The sequence below is a fragment of the Mustela lutreola genome, chromosome 2 (assembly GCF_030435805.1).
Source record: "Mustela lutreola isolate mMusLut2 chromosome 2, mMusLut2.pri, whole genome shotgun sequence".
NCBI lineage: Eukaryota > Metazoa > Chordata > Mammalia > Carnivora > Mustelidae > Mustela > Mustela lutreola.
The window spans coordinates 92935737-92947927 of NC_081291.1; the positions used below are offsets into that span (position 1 = coordinate 92935737).

The 12191-nt window shown below is 50.8% G+C and overlaps 1 protein-coding gene across 1 annotated transcript; it reads left to right on the plus strand.

Moving 5' to 3' along the window:
* Positions 1 to 442: 442 nt before the first annotated feature.
* Positions 443 to 3158, plus strand: NUDT16 (nudix hydrolase 16). The gene is made up of 3 exons (XM_059162601.1): positions 443 to 735; positions 851 to 1120; positions 1865 to 3158. Exons 1-3 carry the CDS (start codon positions 598 to 600, stop codon positions 2042 to 2044), a joined length of 588 nt encoding a protein of 195 aa, XP_059018584.1. The 5' UTR covers positions 443 to 597; the 3' UTR covers positions 2045 to 3158.
* The last annotated feature ends 9033 nt before the right edge of the window (positions 3159 to 12191 follow it).

Genomic DNA, 12191 nt, shown 5'->3' on the forward strand with positions numbered 1-12191 from the left:
ATCAAAAAATGCCCCCATGCACCAGGGCCATAAACTCTGACCTCACCCTACCTAGCACAACTTTTCCCCGACATTCAACCAGCCACTGGGTCCCGCGCCCCCCACTCCGCCCCGCAGGGCAGCTGTTACACCTGTCGCTCCTTTCCATCGCCACTGCCCAAGGACAGGCCAGGTCTCCGAAGCCGGCTCGGCCTCAGTCCTTCCTATACCCGGCTCCTGCCCCGGGCTCCGTGTGCCACCGGAACCAAACCAGCTGCGGCTCCCTGACGCTCCCGCGCTGCCTCCAGCCGCAGGCCTCGGCCCCAGGGAGAGCCTGCCCCGGTAGCCCGCCCCGCCACCCGCCGGCTGCCGGAGTCCCGCAGGCCGGGCTCTGTGACGGAAGCGTGACTTCCCCGCCTCGCTCGGCGCCCGGATCTCGGGCCACGCCGCCTTCGCCCCGCCCCGCCCGGGGCCCAACCCGGACGAGGCTTTCAGTTCCCCCGAGTCCCGCGGCCGTCGCTGGCTCCCCGGGCCTGCAAGCCCCGCCCCGATTGGCTGGCACCGGGTCCGCCTAGCCCCTTGGGCCCTCGGGACGGCGACGGGGACAGGCGTGGGGCCATGGCCGGGATCCGCAAGCTGGAGCTGGAGGAGGCCCTGACGCTGGGGTCTGGCTGGCGCCACGCGTGCCACGCGCTGTTATACGCGCCGGACCCAGGGATGCTTTTCGGTCGCATCCCGCTCCGTTACGCGGTCCTGGTGAGAAGGGGCGCCCCGCCTTCCCCCCGCCCCTACCCCTACCCCGCCCCCCTCCTCCTCCTCCCCCGGGGACGCCGGCCGGGCGCCCGGGCGACCCCGCTGTCCCCTCCCGCAGATGCAGATGCGCTTTGATGGGCGCCTCGGCTTCCCCGGCGGCTTCGTCAACATGCAGGACGGCGGTCTGGAGGCCGGGCTGAATCGCGAGCTGACCGAGGAGCTGGGCGAGGCCGTGGCGGACTTCCGCGTGGAGCGTGCAGACTACCGCAGCTCGCACGCGGGTCCGGGGGCGCGCATCGTGGCCCACTTCTACGCCAAGCGCCTGACGCTCCAGCAGCTGGTCGCTGTGGAGATGTGCGCCCCTCGGGCCAAGGACCACGGGCTGGAGGTGGGGCCCGGCCCCGAGAACCCCACCCCCATAGCCTCCCTGCCCACCCCCCCCCCCACAGCCGATCCCCCACTTTCCTAAGGTAGTTAGGATCTTGGGCTTCTTTCATCTGGTTGACAAGCCACAGCCAGTGCAGTCTACCCCCCCCCCCCCCCCCGCCCCGGTTAACTGGCCTCTGCAGTTGTTTCTCTAGAACACACCTAACCAAATCTCTCTCCCCGCCTCAAGCGTTGCATTCCAGGCCCCTGATTTTCTTGGGTAGAAGATGCGGCCTGATAAGTTGTTGTTAAGCTAGGAGAGTCGGGGAGTCAATTGTTAATGGCGATGGTTTTCAAACTTTGACAGGTATCAAAATCAGCTGGGAGCCTTATTACTGACCCCACTCCCAGAATTTCTGGTTCAGTGGGGGAAGGAAGGAGGGAAGGACCTGAGAATCTGTATTTTTCAAAAAGTTTCTAAATGGTGCTGATGTGGCTGGTCTGGAATATTTTTGAGAACTACTGGTGAAGGGCCAGACATACATCCTGGAGGCAAGAGGCACTGTAGGTTTAGTGATGTAGGAGAGATTAGCATTTATGAAGCTGGATGGCATGGTCATTTGCCTGCAGAGAGCTGGGCCCACTAGGTATAAGAAATAAGTCCTCAGGCCTGGTTCTGGGGGACTGATAAGGGATGAGACCTGATCTGGAAAGATTGGTCTAGGATGAGCTACTTATCTTGTCACATGTCTCCTTCCTTTCACAGGTGCTAGGCCTGGTGCGAGTGCCCCTGTATACCCTACGGGATGGTGTGGGAGGCCTGCCTGCCTTCCTGGAGAACACCTTCATTGGAACTGCAAAGGAGCAGCTGCTGGAGGCCCTCCAGGATTTAGAACTGGTGGAACCTGGTTCTCTTACAGCCCGGAAGATCTCCCTACCTCGCTAGAGGCAGCCCTCTGTGGACCCACGGAACCTGAGATGAGGATGTTGGTACAAAGGAAGGGAGGAGTGAATGGGGGAGGTTTTCTCTTTCAGGCCTGAGCTTGATAGATGATAACAGATTAAAAGAAGTATGTGCAGTATGTTTGAGCAGAGGGCCCCCCCAGCAACTCTCAGCATCCAGAGCAAAAATCTGCAGCTCATCCTGGGGCCCTGGCAAATTCCCAGAGCTGGCCTCCTCTCTGTCCGTGTGCATACACACAGCATGGCAGTCCCCGGACCTGTGAATGTGCAGTCTGTCCCCACATACAAGCTGATGCCTCCCCGCAACCGCCATGTGCAGTTTAACTGGAAAGTGGCATGTGTGGGGTCTAGCTTATCATCGGAGCCATCTCCTTGATGGGGAGGAACCTCTGATCCAGGGGAGATTCTCTGCCCACACTCGTAGATGGCTCTTCTCAGGGGTCTAGCCCAGCATATGCTTGCTGCAGAGGGGAGAGAAACAGAGGACCTTTTCTCCCTGAAAATCGTCACATCCTTGCTTGGGTGTTGGCAAAAGCAATATACTCCTAAAAGGTAGTAGAGGGTCCTAACCAGATTCCTGCCCACTTCTGAAATTGAGCAGAAGGCTGAAAAAAAATGGCCTGGTCTCCTTGGACTTGAACTTCTGAGTCCTGGTGCATCTCCTCCAAAGCTGTCATCTAGGACTCCTTAGACCGGGGACCTCAGAAGGGAAGAGACCCAGCCCTGGTCTAGCCCTGTCCTGACCAAAAGAGCCTGCCATTAAAGAACGGCTTATAGCTGAGCCTCAGAGCCCTTCGGTTTTTTGGACAAATTATTTGTCTGAGGTATTGGAGATCTGGGGATGAGAGAGCCACGGGTCTTTCTCTCCATGGGGTTAAAGGGCTAAATGGCAAATATCTCCGGCTTCATGGGCCACATGGTCTTTGTAGCATCTGCTCAGCTCTTTAGTTTCAGAAGCAGCAATGGGCATGGCTGTGTTCCAGTAAAACTTACTTTATGCAAGGAGGTGGACAGCCACCTGTAATCAATTTAATTGATGCCTATTTACATGTTTCGTTTATATCAGTGTTAAGAAGGAAATAAAAGATTGAAACAGGTCTCGCCTTGAAAGGTTTTACTTTTTGCTAAGGTGGTCTGGAAGGGCTGGCCCTCTCTGAAGAGCAGGTACACTGAAAAATAAGATGAAGTACCAGGTAGGAGGGTGGGAAGAATATTCTGGGTATTCCAGGAGTAGCACGTGTCAAGGTTCTGAGGAGAAATCTTGGCAGATTATCCCACATCAAAGAGAGGGGAATTAAATTCCATTTCTCGATTGGGGTGGCAGAGGAATAAACAAAGAATTTGTAGTCCTCTTTAATTTGCCAGAGCATGGTCTAGAAATGGAAGAAGGCCAGTGTGATTAGGCTCTAGGACGCAAGGGGAGAGGATGCTGGAGAGGCGGGCAGGAGCCAGATGGCATCCCACAAGGCATGGCCAGGGGCTGATGGTGTGTGCAGTGCGGACTGGAGGGGGTAGGAGAGGGACCTGGGAGATAGCGGAGGGCTGAGCCATGGTGGTAGAGAACGTGGGAAGATGTGGATGCATTTGAGAGCGGTGTTGGTGGCGGCATTGACGGGGCCTCTGGTGGGCTGAGTGTGAGGGGAGGTGAGGGGAAAGAGTGTCTTCAGTTATCCAAATTGTGGATGGAGGGGAAGCCTGGGTCTGGGGGGAGAAGCTTGGGCAGGGGACAGAATCAAGGTCATTCTGGGTGTGTCGAGACAGAAATTTGTGAGTCATCTGCATAAAGAAAGTATGACAATTTGCCCAAAGAGTTCAGGCAGGGAAAGGAAAAAGAGGAGAGGGTTCGGGATGGGGTCCTCAGAAGCCAGGGGCTCCGGGTTCAGGAGGAGGAGAAGACCGTGTTGAAGAGGCTGAGGAGTTGAGAGGAAGCTGCGTTAAGACAGTGAATTCTGCCAAGGGCTTATGAGAGTTTTGGTAAAATGAGGGCAAAACTGTCTGTCCATCAGATTTCGTAGCTGGAGGTTTTTGGTAACTGTGAGGGGAGCAGTTTCAGGAAGGCGTGGGAGGGGGGTGGAAGGCAGACCCGGGGTCGGTGGGTGGATAGCGGGGGACTGGACAGAGGAAGAAGTTGGTTCTGTGGGCGTGTGGAGAAAGGGCTTGACACCTGGAGAGGGCTGCGGGGTTGGCAGGAGACCGAGCGTGAGTGTGTTGATGGGAATAAAGTAGAGAGAGGCGGTGCTGAAGGGGCCCCGTCCCTGAAAACAGAGGAGGGCCAGAGCCTCTGACAGGAAGAGGGGACAGTCCCGCAGCATGACGGGGTTCAGAGAAGAGGGAGAGGAAGGCAGAGAGGATGAAGAGTGCTAAATTAGTGGTGGGATGACGGACTTGGACTGTCTTGATGGAAATGAAGGGAGACTAATCAGCTGGATGTGGGCGGAAAATGCTCCCAGAGGTACCAAGTCATTCGTCACTGCATGGAAAAGCAAGTTGGTTCAAGAAATAGCAGAATGGGAAGGCAGTGTCGAGCTAGGGGTCGGTTCAGAGCAGGACCCGACTGAGGACCCAGAGTAGGACACCTTCAAGATGTGTCCCTGGGCCCTTGGGTGGATCACGGGGTGGGGGACATGCACGTGTACTTAACTCTGTCTTCCCATCCTTGGTGTTGAGCAGCTGGGAAGAAGCTGCTGGTGCCCATTTGGGGTTTTACAGAGGAGCGCCAGGAAGGGAGAGAGGCAGGGCGGGAAAGAGGGTCAGCACTAGAGAAGCCCCAAGGATGGATGGGCTGTGGGCTAAGAGGTTTAATCTGCATACAAAGGGAAATGAAGACAGGGGCTTCAGGGGGCAGTTAGCGAATTAAAGGTTTCCTAGAGGCAGAAATCCAAGTTGTGGGGTGGTGGGAGGAGTATTTGAGCCCCAGAGGGATGCTTCTGAAATTGAAAGGTGAAGCCGGCACAGGTTAAGTCACAGGTCAAGTCAAAGTCCGTGTGATGAAACCAGACACAGATGTTGGAGAAGGTAGTGTGAACTAGGAATCACCATCCTTAGTGAACAACAGGAGGGACCCAGGAGAGGGCAGCGGACATAACAGGGCAGCAGGAGCCTCCGAGGAGAGGGGCTGAGCAGCGGTCAGGAGGGACGGCAGGAAGCAGTATTGTCCCCTGGCACTTCTTGGCCCTGGAAGAGTCTGGGGTTGGGGATAGGTCCTGGGCAGGTCTGCCCCGAGCGCATACTGGGGTATAGTCCGGCTGCATCTTCCACCGTGTCCATGCGGCCACTAGATAGTCCTACCTATCTCCTCTGCTCCAGAGTTCCCGTAGCCCATCTCTATGCCTCCTGGCACTACAGCTGGCGTCTACTTTTTTATTCCTACTCAGTCTCCTTATTTTGTAAGTCTCTGGTGATGTTCAGGGAATCCGTGGCCTTCCCGTGGCCTCCCCGTGGCCTCCCACGCACATGCCCTCCCAGTCAGTAGCTCTTGTCACAGGGAGCCACCTTGAAGGTGTCCGTCGTTCTGTGGCTTGAGTGCATGTCACTGGCCTCGTCCCCCCAGTCCACAAGGCAGACCAGGGGTCCTGCAGATTTTTCCGCTGGTTTCTCCCTCTCTCACCCATTGCCATCCTGCTGCTGGATGAGGACACCTGGGTATGGTTGCCCACAGGGATCTCCTTGACCTTGTTTAACCAGCCATCAGGTGGAGAAGACAGCAGCCTTCCTAGCGGTCCTCGCTCCCTCCCTTAGCTGCTGCAGCACCTGACCTATTCCCTATCTGAAACACGGGGTGTATGATTCCTGCGGAGAGGGCTCACTGCGAACAAGGCTTTGAGGAGGCACTCCCGCCCCTATTTATTGGTACCTGATGGCGACCACGTTTCGCTCCTTGTTAGTGCATTTGTCTCTGGGAGGCTGAGTGGCCCAGGCTGCCTCCTCCCCCCACCCCAACTCCACAACAAACATATTTCTGCTTTTCTCAGCAGAATCAGCTACGTGTTCACACTTCTCAGTTCAGTGCTTTTTCCTAGATAATGCGACTGCTAGTGCTGAATTAACACTTCTGGGCCCCAGGCTGTCCTGAGCCAAAGTTGTACTCAGTTATCAAGTTTCTGGCAAGCCTATTATAAGCAGAAACATCCAAGGGAAGGGTAGCTTCCCAGTTACTTGGGTCCTCAGAGGCTGCTAAGTGAAACAGATGAAGGTAGAGGGTAGAGAAATGGGAAGGGATGTTTTCTGCGAGTTTTAGTTTATTACAGAGAAAAAAATTTTTTTTCCATACTTTCTACCCCACACAGACAAAATGAATAGGAAAAAATATTAGAAGAATAAACATTTGCTCTATGGTAAAATTAGTGATGGCATCAGAATTTGAGCCAAACTAGCAGACATTGACCCTTGACCTATCTCAGAGGGGCAGAAGAGCTGGAGGTGAAGGGATTCTATTTAAAATATGATTCTGAGGAAAAGGATGTGGGGTATGGTCAGAGTAGAGGAAAAAAAGAAACATCCAGTCGATTTAAGGCTACAGATCTCTGTAAAGGAGAAACCGTGTGGCCTCAGCTCCCCTGGCCCCCCTCTTTTGTATCTGACTCTGCTTGAGTACGGAGTTCATGTTCCCTCCAGTGGTAAAGGCAGCCTGGCAGAAAGTCGAAACCACCTAGTAGGCAAAGCAACACTGGGGTCCCTGGAAGGACAGGCCTGCAAAGGAATCTCCTCAACAACAGACTGGAGGGAGTCTGTGTGCAGACTTTTCCCCAAAGTGCTCATCTCCCCCTGATGCAGAGATGTGAACCCATGTCCGGAACTGAAGGGGTTCCCTGCCCCTATTGGGTTCTGTTCCTCTCCATAGGCATTCCCAGCTGATGCACTGGCAAGGATACTCCTTTTGCATGAAGGGAGATGACCTCTGGGTGGGGTTTTCAATAATTATAAAAAGCCCTTAGAAAAACCCCAGTGAGGACAGCTATTACCCCAGCCCCCTCCCCCACCCTCCATGGGTCACTGAGGACAGACTGATCAATGCACAGCCTCTTTTTGTCTAGGACCAATTCCAAGGTGGCCAACAGACAATCCAGAGCAGGGTGAGCTGGTATGTGGCCCCGTGCTTCTCTGAGAGCCAAAGAGCAGAATTGCCTCTAATTAAGTGAACAGGAAATGATAACATGAGGTCTGTCCAAAAAAAAAAAAAAAAGAAAGAAAGAAAGGAACCCTGGATGTAAATGATAAAGAGTGAGCTCTGAAAGATTTATTCCAACACACGGAAGCAGGGTTTGCTCAGGGAATAAGAAAACCATGGACTCTGGAGTGAGGGGAAAGACGAGAAGCAGGTAGGAGCACCGAAGAAGGGCTTTAAGGAGGCAGATCTCGCCATTAGCTCAGAGCCCCACTAGGACAGCGAAGAGCACCGCCCACACTGGAAGTAAGTACCGTGGGTGTCAAGAGCAGGCTTAAGAGAACCTCCTAGATGACAACAAGCACCAAGCAAGGAAAGTAACCAGAGAGAACGAAGGAGATAGAGAGATGACACAGTAGAAATCCAGAGTACTGTCAGTCGGTGTTATGGAGATATCTCTGGACTTCGGCTGGAAGGAGGGTCGTGTACGGTCATCAGTCAACAGGTGTGCCACCGCTGGGGGGTGTTGGTCATGGGGGAGGCATGTGTTGGGGGGGGACATAGGGGTATTTGTGTGCCTCCTTCTTAGTTTTGCTGTGAGCCTGATACTGCTCTAAATAACAAAGGCTTAAGTATTGCCAGGCAGGACACATGTTAAGTGAGCAATATTTTAGGAAACGAGAAGAAACATCCCCTAAACTAAAGGAGATCTCAACCTGCAGTTGGGACTCCCTGTGTTCAGAGGAGGGGAAAAAAGATAAAATCTGAAAAACAACAGTAGGATGCTGTTCTTTATTCCAAGGACATTGGTGAGGCAGGAAAATTAGGGTCACCTGAAGTAGCAGAAACCTCCTGTCTACCCAAACAGATACTCAAAGGCAAAAGCATGTATATTACCCACATAGTCTATCTGGAAAACAACAAAAATGTTCATAGCAGTCTACAAGACCAATCAAAGCAAAGAACTGATCAACGGGGAAGAAACTTGCGAGCAGTAGCTCCTCTTCTATACAAACTTAGTACTAAGTAATTGTGCTAAGGATGGGTATAAAATAATACAAGTGCCAGCCATTGAAAGAAAGATGTATAACGTAAAAATAAAGTAATGAACAATTTGATGACTATGCTTTATCCCAAATTGTAGATCATTCTAGTAAAAGTTAGGAGGGAGGAGATGGGAAAAAGCATACAACTATGATAATTTTGCTGGGGAAAGGAATGGGTCCTGTTTGGCTTCTGAAGTTGATAATGACCTCGGGTTGGATTAAAAACATGACATTTTACTATTTCAAGGGACATGCCAGAGCAATGGGATTCTGGCTGAATGGGAAAAGATGGGCGAAGAATACCAGGCAGCTGCTGTCAAAAAGTAAATAATTGTCATAATTTTAATATCGATGTCAAAAGCATGGGGGAGGGGGACTCAGAACTCTTTAACTGATGAAGAGATTGTCTACAATGATCACATAATCAGCGTGAATTTCCAATGACATACAGCAAGATCTATGAGAAACGCAAGAAAGAATCACCAGAATGTCTTTGGGAGACCGCAAACACACCTCCTCAGTCCCAGACAGTCCCTGCGGCTGGGCAGTCCAAGCTCTTTTCTTCCTCCTCAGAGCAACCATATGAAATGGAGACACTGTTATCACCACACTCCAAATAAAGAAACTTAGGTGCAAAGATCAAGAAAACAATGACTATACTTTGCCTAACAGATAAAGATTGAACTCTAACCCGAAGCTGAGCATATACATTTCAGGACCCAGGAAACACTGGGCAAGTTAGGTCCTGGGCCTTGTAAAACCTCACCCAATCCTCTCCAGTCTTGTATCACTTCTCCCAACGGAGAGAATACGTACCACATTGTGTGACCACAAAATGAGGAAACTAGAAAGAAATGTCAGGAGTTCTAAATTGTTTTTTCTTTAGGCTTTTTCATACTGTCTGAATCTTTTGCAATATGCATGTATTCTCTGCTTCTAAGTGACTAGTTAAGAAATATTTTTTCTTCTTGTGAGTTTACAGAAACCCAGCCTCCCAGATTTAAAGAAACGAGGAGGGGCACTTGTGTGGCTCAGCTGGTTGGGCACCTGACTCTTGGTTTCCGCTCAGGTCATGATCTCAGGGTGGTGAGATTGAGCCCAGGGTGGGGGCTCCCTGCTCCATGGGAGTCTGCTTCTCCTTCTCCCTCTGCTCCTCTCTCCATCACTCACTCTCTCAAATAAATAAAAGAGTAAAATCTTTCTTTAAAAAAATCATAAAGAAATAAGGACAGGACTCGGGGTGGAAGCAGGACGTATCTCAGAATAGTGGGGGAATTTATCAAGTTGTGGGAGGGCCTAAGCCCTCCAGCTCCCAAAGAGAAAATGCAGAGTGGAGCCCGACTGAGCAGGTGTGGTCCCATGTCCCCTGGGACCCTCCTGCAGCCAGGCCACCTGACCCTGCAGTGTGGTCTGTGACCTGGGCTGGGCCCTCTGGGTGGCTGGGGAAGAAGGGAGCAGATCTGAGGAAGGAGAAGTTCCCCAAGGGGGGGGTGGCAGTGATGTTGTGTCACAAAGGTGACCGATTTTTTTTTTAATGTTCATAATTGCTTTTTTCAATTATGTTCAGTTAGCCACTGTATAGTACATCATTAGTTTTTGATGCAGTGTTCGATGATTCATTAGTTGCATATAACACCCAGTGCTCATCACTACACATGCCCTCCTTAATGCCCATCACCCAACTACCCCTTTCCCCACTCTCTTCCCCTCTGAAACCCTCAGATTATTTCCTGGAGTCCAGAGTCTCTCATGGTTTGTCTCTCTCTCTCTGATTTTTTCCACTCCCTTCCCCTATGGTCCTCTGTGCTATTCCTTATGTTCCACCTGTGAGTGAAACCACATGATAATTGTCTTTCTCTGCTTGACTTATTTCACTTAGCATAATCCCCTCCAGTTCCATTCATGCTGATGCAAATATTGGGTATTCATCCTTTCTGATGGCTGAGGAATATTCCCTTGTGTATGTGGACCGTATCTTCTTTACCCATTCGTCTGTTGAAGGGAATGGCTCTTGGCTCCTTCCACGGTTTGGCAATTGTGGACATTGCTGCTCTGAATATTGGGGTGCAGATGGCTCTTCTTTTCACTACTTCTGTATCAGACAACTGATTTTTTAAAAGGCCAGGCACTCGCAGGTCCTTTTTGTTCCGATAGGGGCAGCACTGGGGGTTCCCTGCATTTTAATCATCTCCTTTTTAGTTTTTTATCCTCTGACCCACCAGAGCTAAGAAAACCATGTGGATCTTAGGGTTACTGAGGTTCAGTTCCCTTTGATGCGGGAGCCACAGCCCTTCTGCCCTCCCTCAGCTCCCTCCTGCCGCAGGTACAGTTTGTCTCCACAGCTCTCACTTTTCCTTCTAATGTCACTTCCTGAAGGTAACATTCTCTGGTCCTGACCTTCCAGACTAGATTAATTTCCTTCATACTATATCGAAAATGATACTATAAAATTAAAGAACACATGACCCTCAACCAAAAGTAGGAAAGAATATTAAAAAGTTGTGCCAAGCAATTTGTTGTCATTTTCTGAATTTTTCCTGGATTTTGTCACGTGTGTGGTCTTTTTTGCTTTTTAAAGTTGTGATTTGATATCCTAAGTTGGTTTGTTTTCTTTTTCTTTTTTTTTTTTTTTTTCTAATTTTGGTTGTTGTTGTTTTAAGAGCAGTCCCAAAATTGTATAAGATTCATGTCCCACAAAACCTAGTGCTGCCCGTGTTTAGAGGCCTGCACCCCCTTGCTCAGATGGGACAGGAGGACACTTTCATTGTCTCCCAACCCCAGAAGCCGCTCATGCCGGGACTGAGACCAGAAGGAGGAATTCATGGTTTAACCTTTTTATTTTTTAGCTTCTGGGATGTCTGGGTAGCTCAGTTGGTTAAGCATCTGACTTGACTTTGACTCACTCAGGTCATGATCTCAGGGTTGTGAAATTGAGCTCCTTGTCTGCCTCTATGCCCATCATGGAACCTGCTTAAGATTCTTTCTCTCCCTTTGCACCCCCCATTAAAAAGAATTAGCTTTTTTTTCAGCTTCTCAGGCTAAATTGAATTATTTCTTATTTATGCAATAGATGGTAAGCTATCTAAATTTTCTATTCTAGAACTTAAGGGTGATGGGAAAAAGAGATGAGGGAGAAAGAGTAATTGAATCTCTGTGAGCAAAAGGTGGCTGGGACACCAAAACAACAAAAGGTGAAAGGTGTTTGCCAGTTACCATTGTCATATAATGAATCATCCCCAAATTCAACAGTCACTTTATCTTTCACAACTGGGGTCAGAGAGAGGCTGGAGCTTGAGGAGGCGGGGGCAGGCCAGGTGTCTCTCCCTGTCCACACAGTCTCGTAGTCTCGGGGCCTCCCAGCATGGCTGCCTTCGAGCCGCCAGCCTGCTTACGTGGCAGGTCAGAGTCCAGCATGGTGTTCCAGCAAGCACGACGGAGGTTGTGTGGCCTTCTCTGACTTAGCCTCCGAAGACACAACTGCACTTCTGTCCCCTTCTGTTGATCACAAAGAAGATGTAAACTCACACAGCTTCAAGGGGTAGGTCAGGAGGCTCATCTCTTGATAAGGGAGTGACAAAGGTGGGACAAAGATTTTTTATTAATTTAGTTGACACACAGAGAGAGGGAATACAAGCAAGGGGAAGAGAAGAAAGAGAAGCAGGCTTCCAGCTAAGCAGGGAGCCTGATATGGGGCTCGATCCCAGGACCCTTGGGTCATGACCTCACCTAAAGGCAGATGCTTAACGACTGAGCCACCCAGGCACCTTATGGGACAGATATTTTTGTGGCCATCTTTGGAAAATACAGTTTACCCCTGGATGGCTAGAAATGTTTATTACAAAAAGAGAATATTGGATCTGAAAACACTTGTTGCAGGCCTGTCCTACCTCAGTACTCAGCCCTGGATACTCTTTGGATGGATCCAACTGCAAACTTGGCTGGATTAAAACCAGGGAGTCCTTGACAGGAGCTCCTCTTCT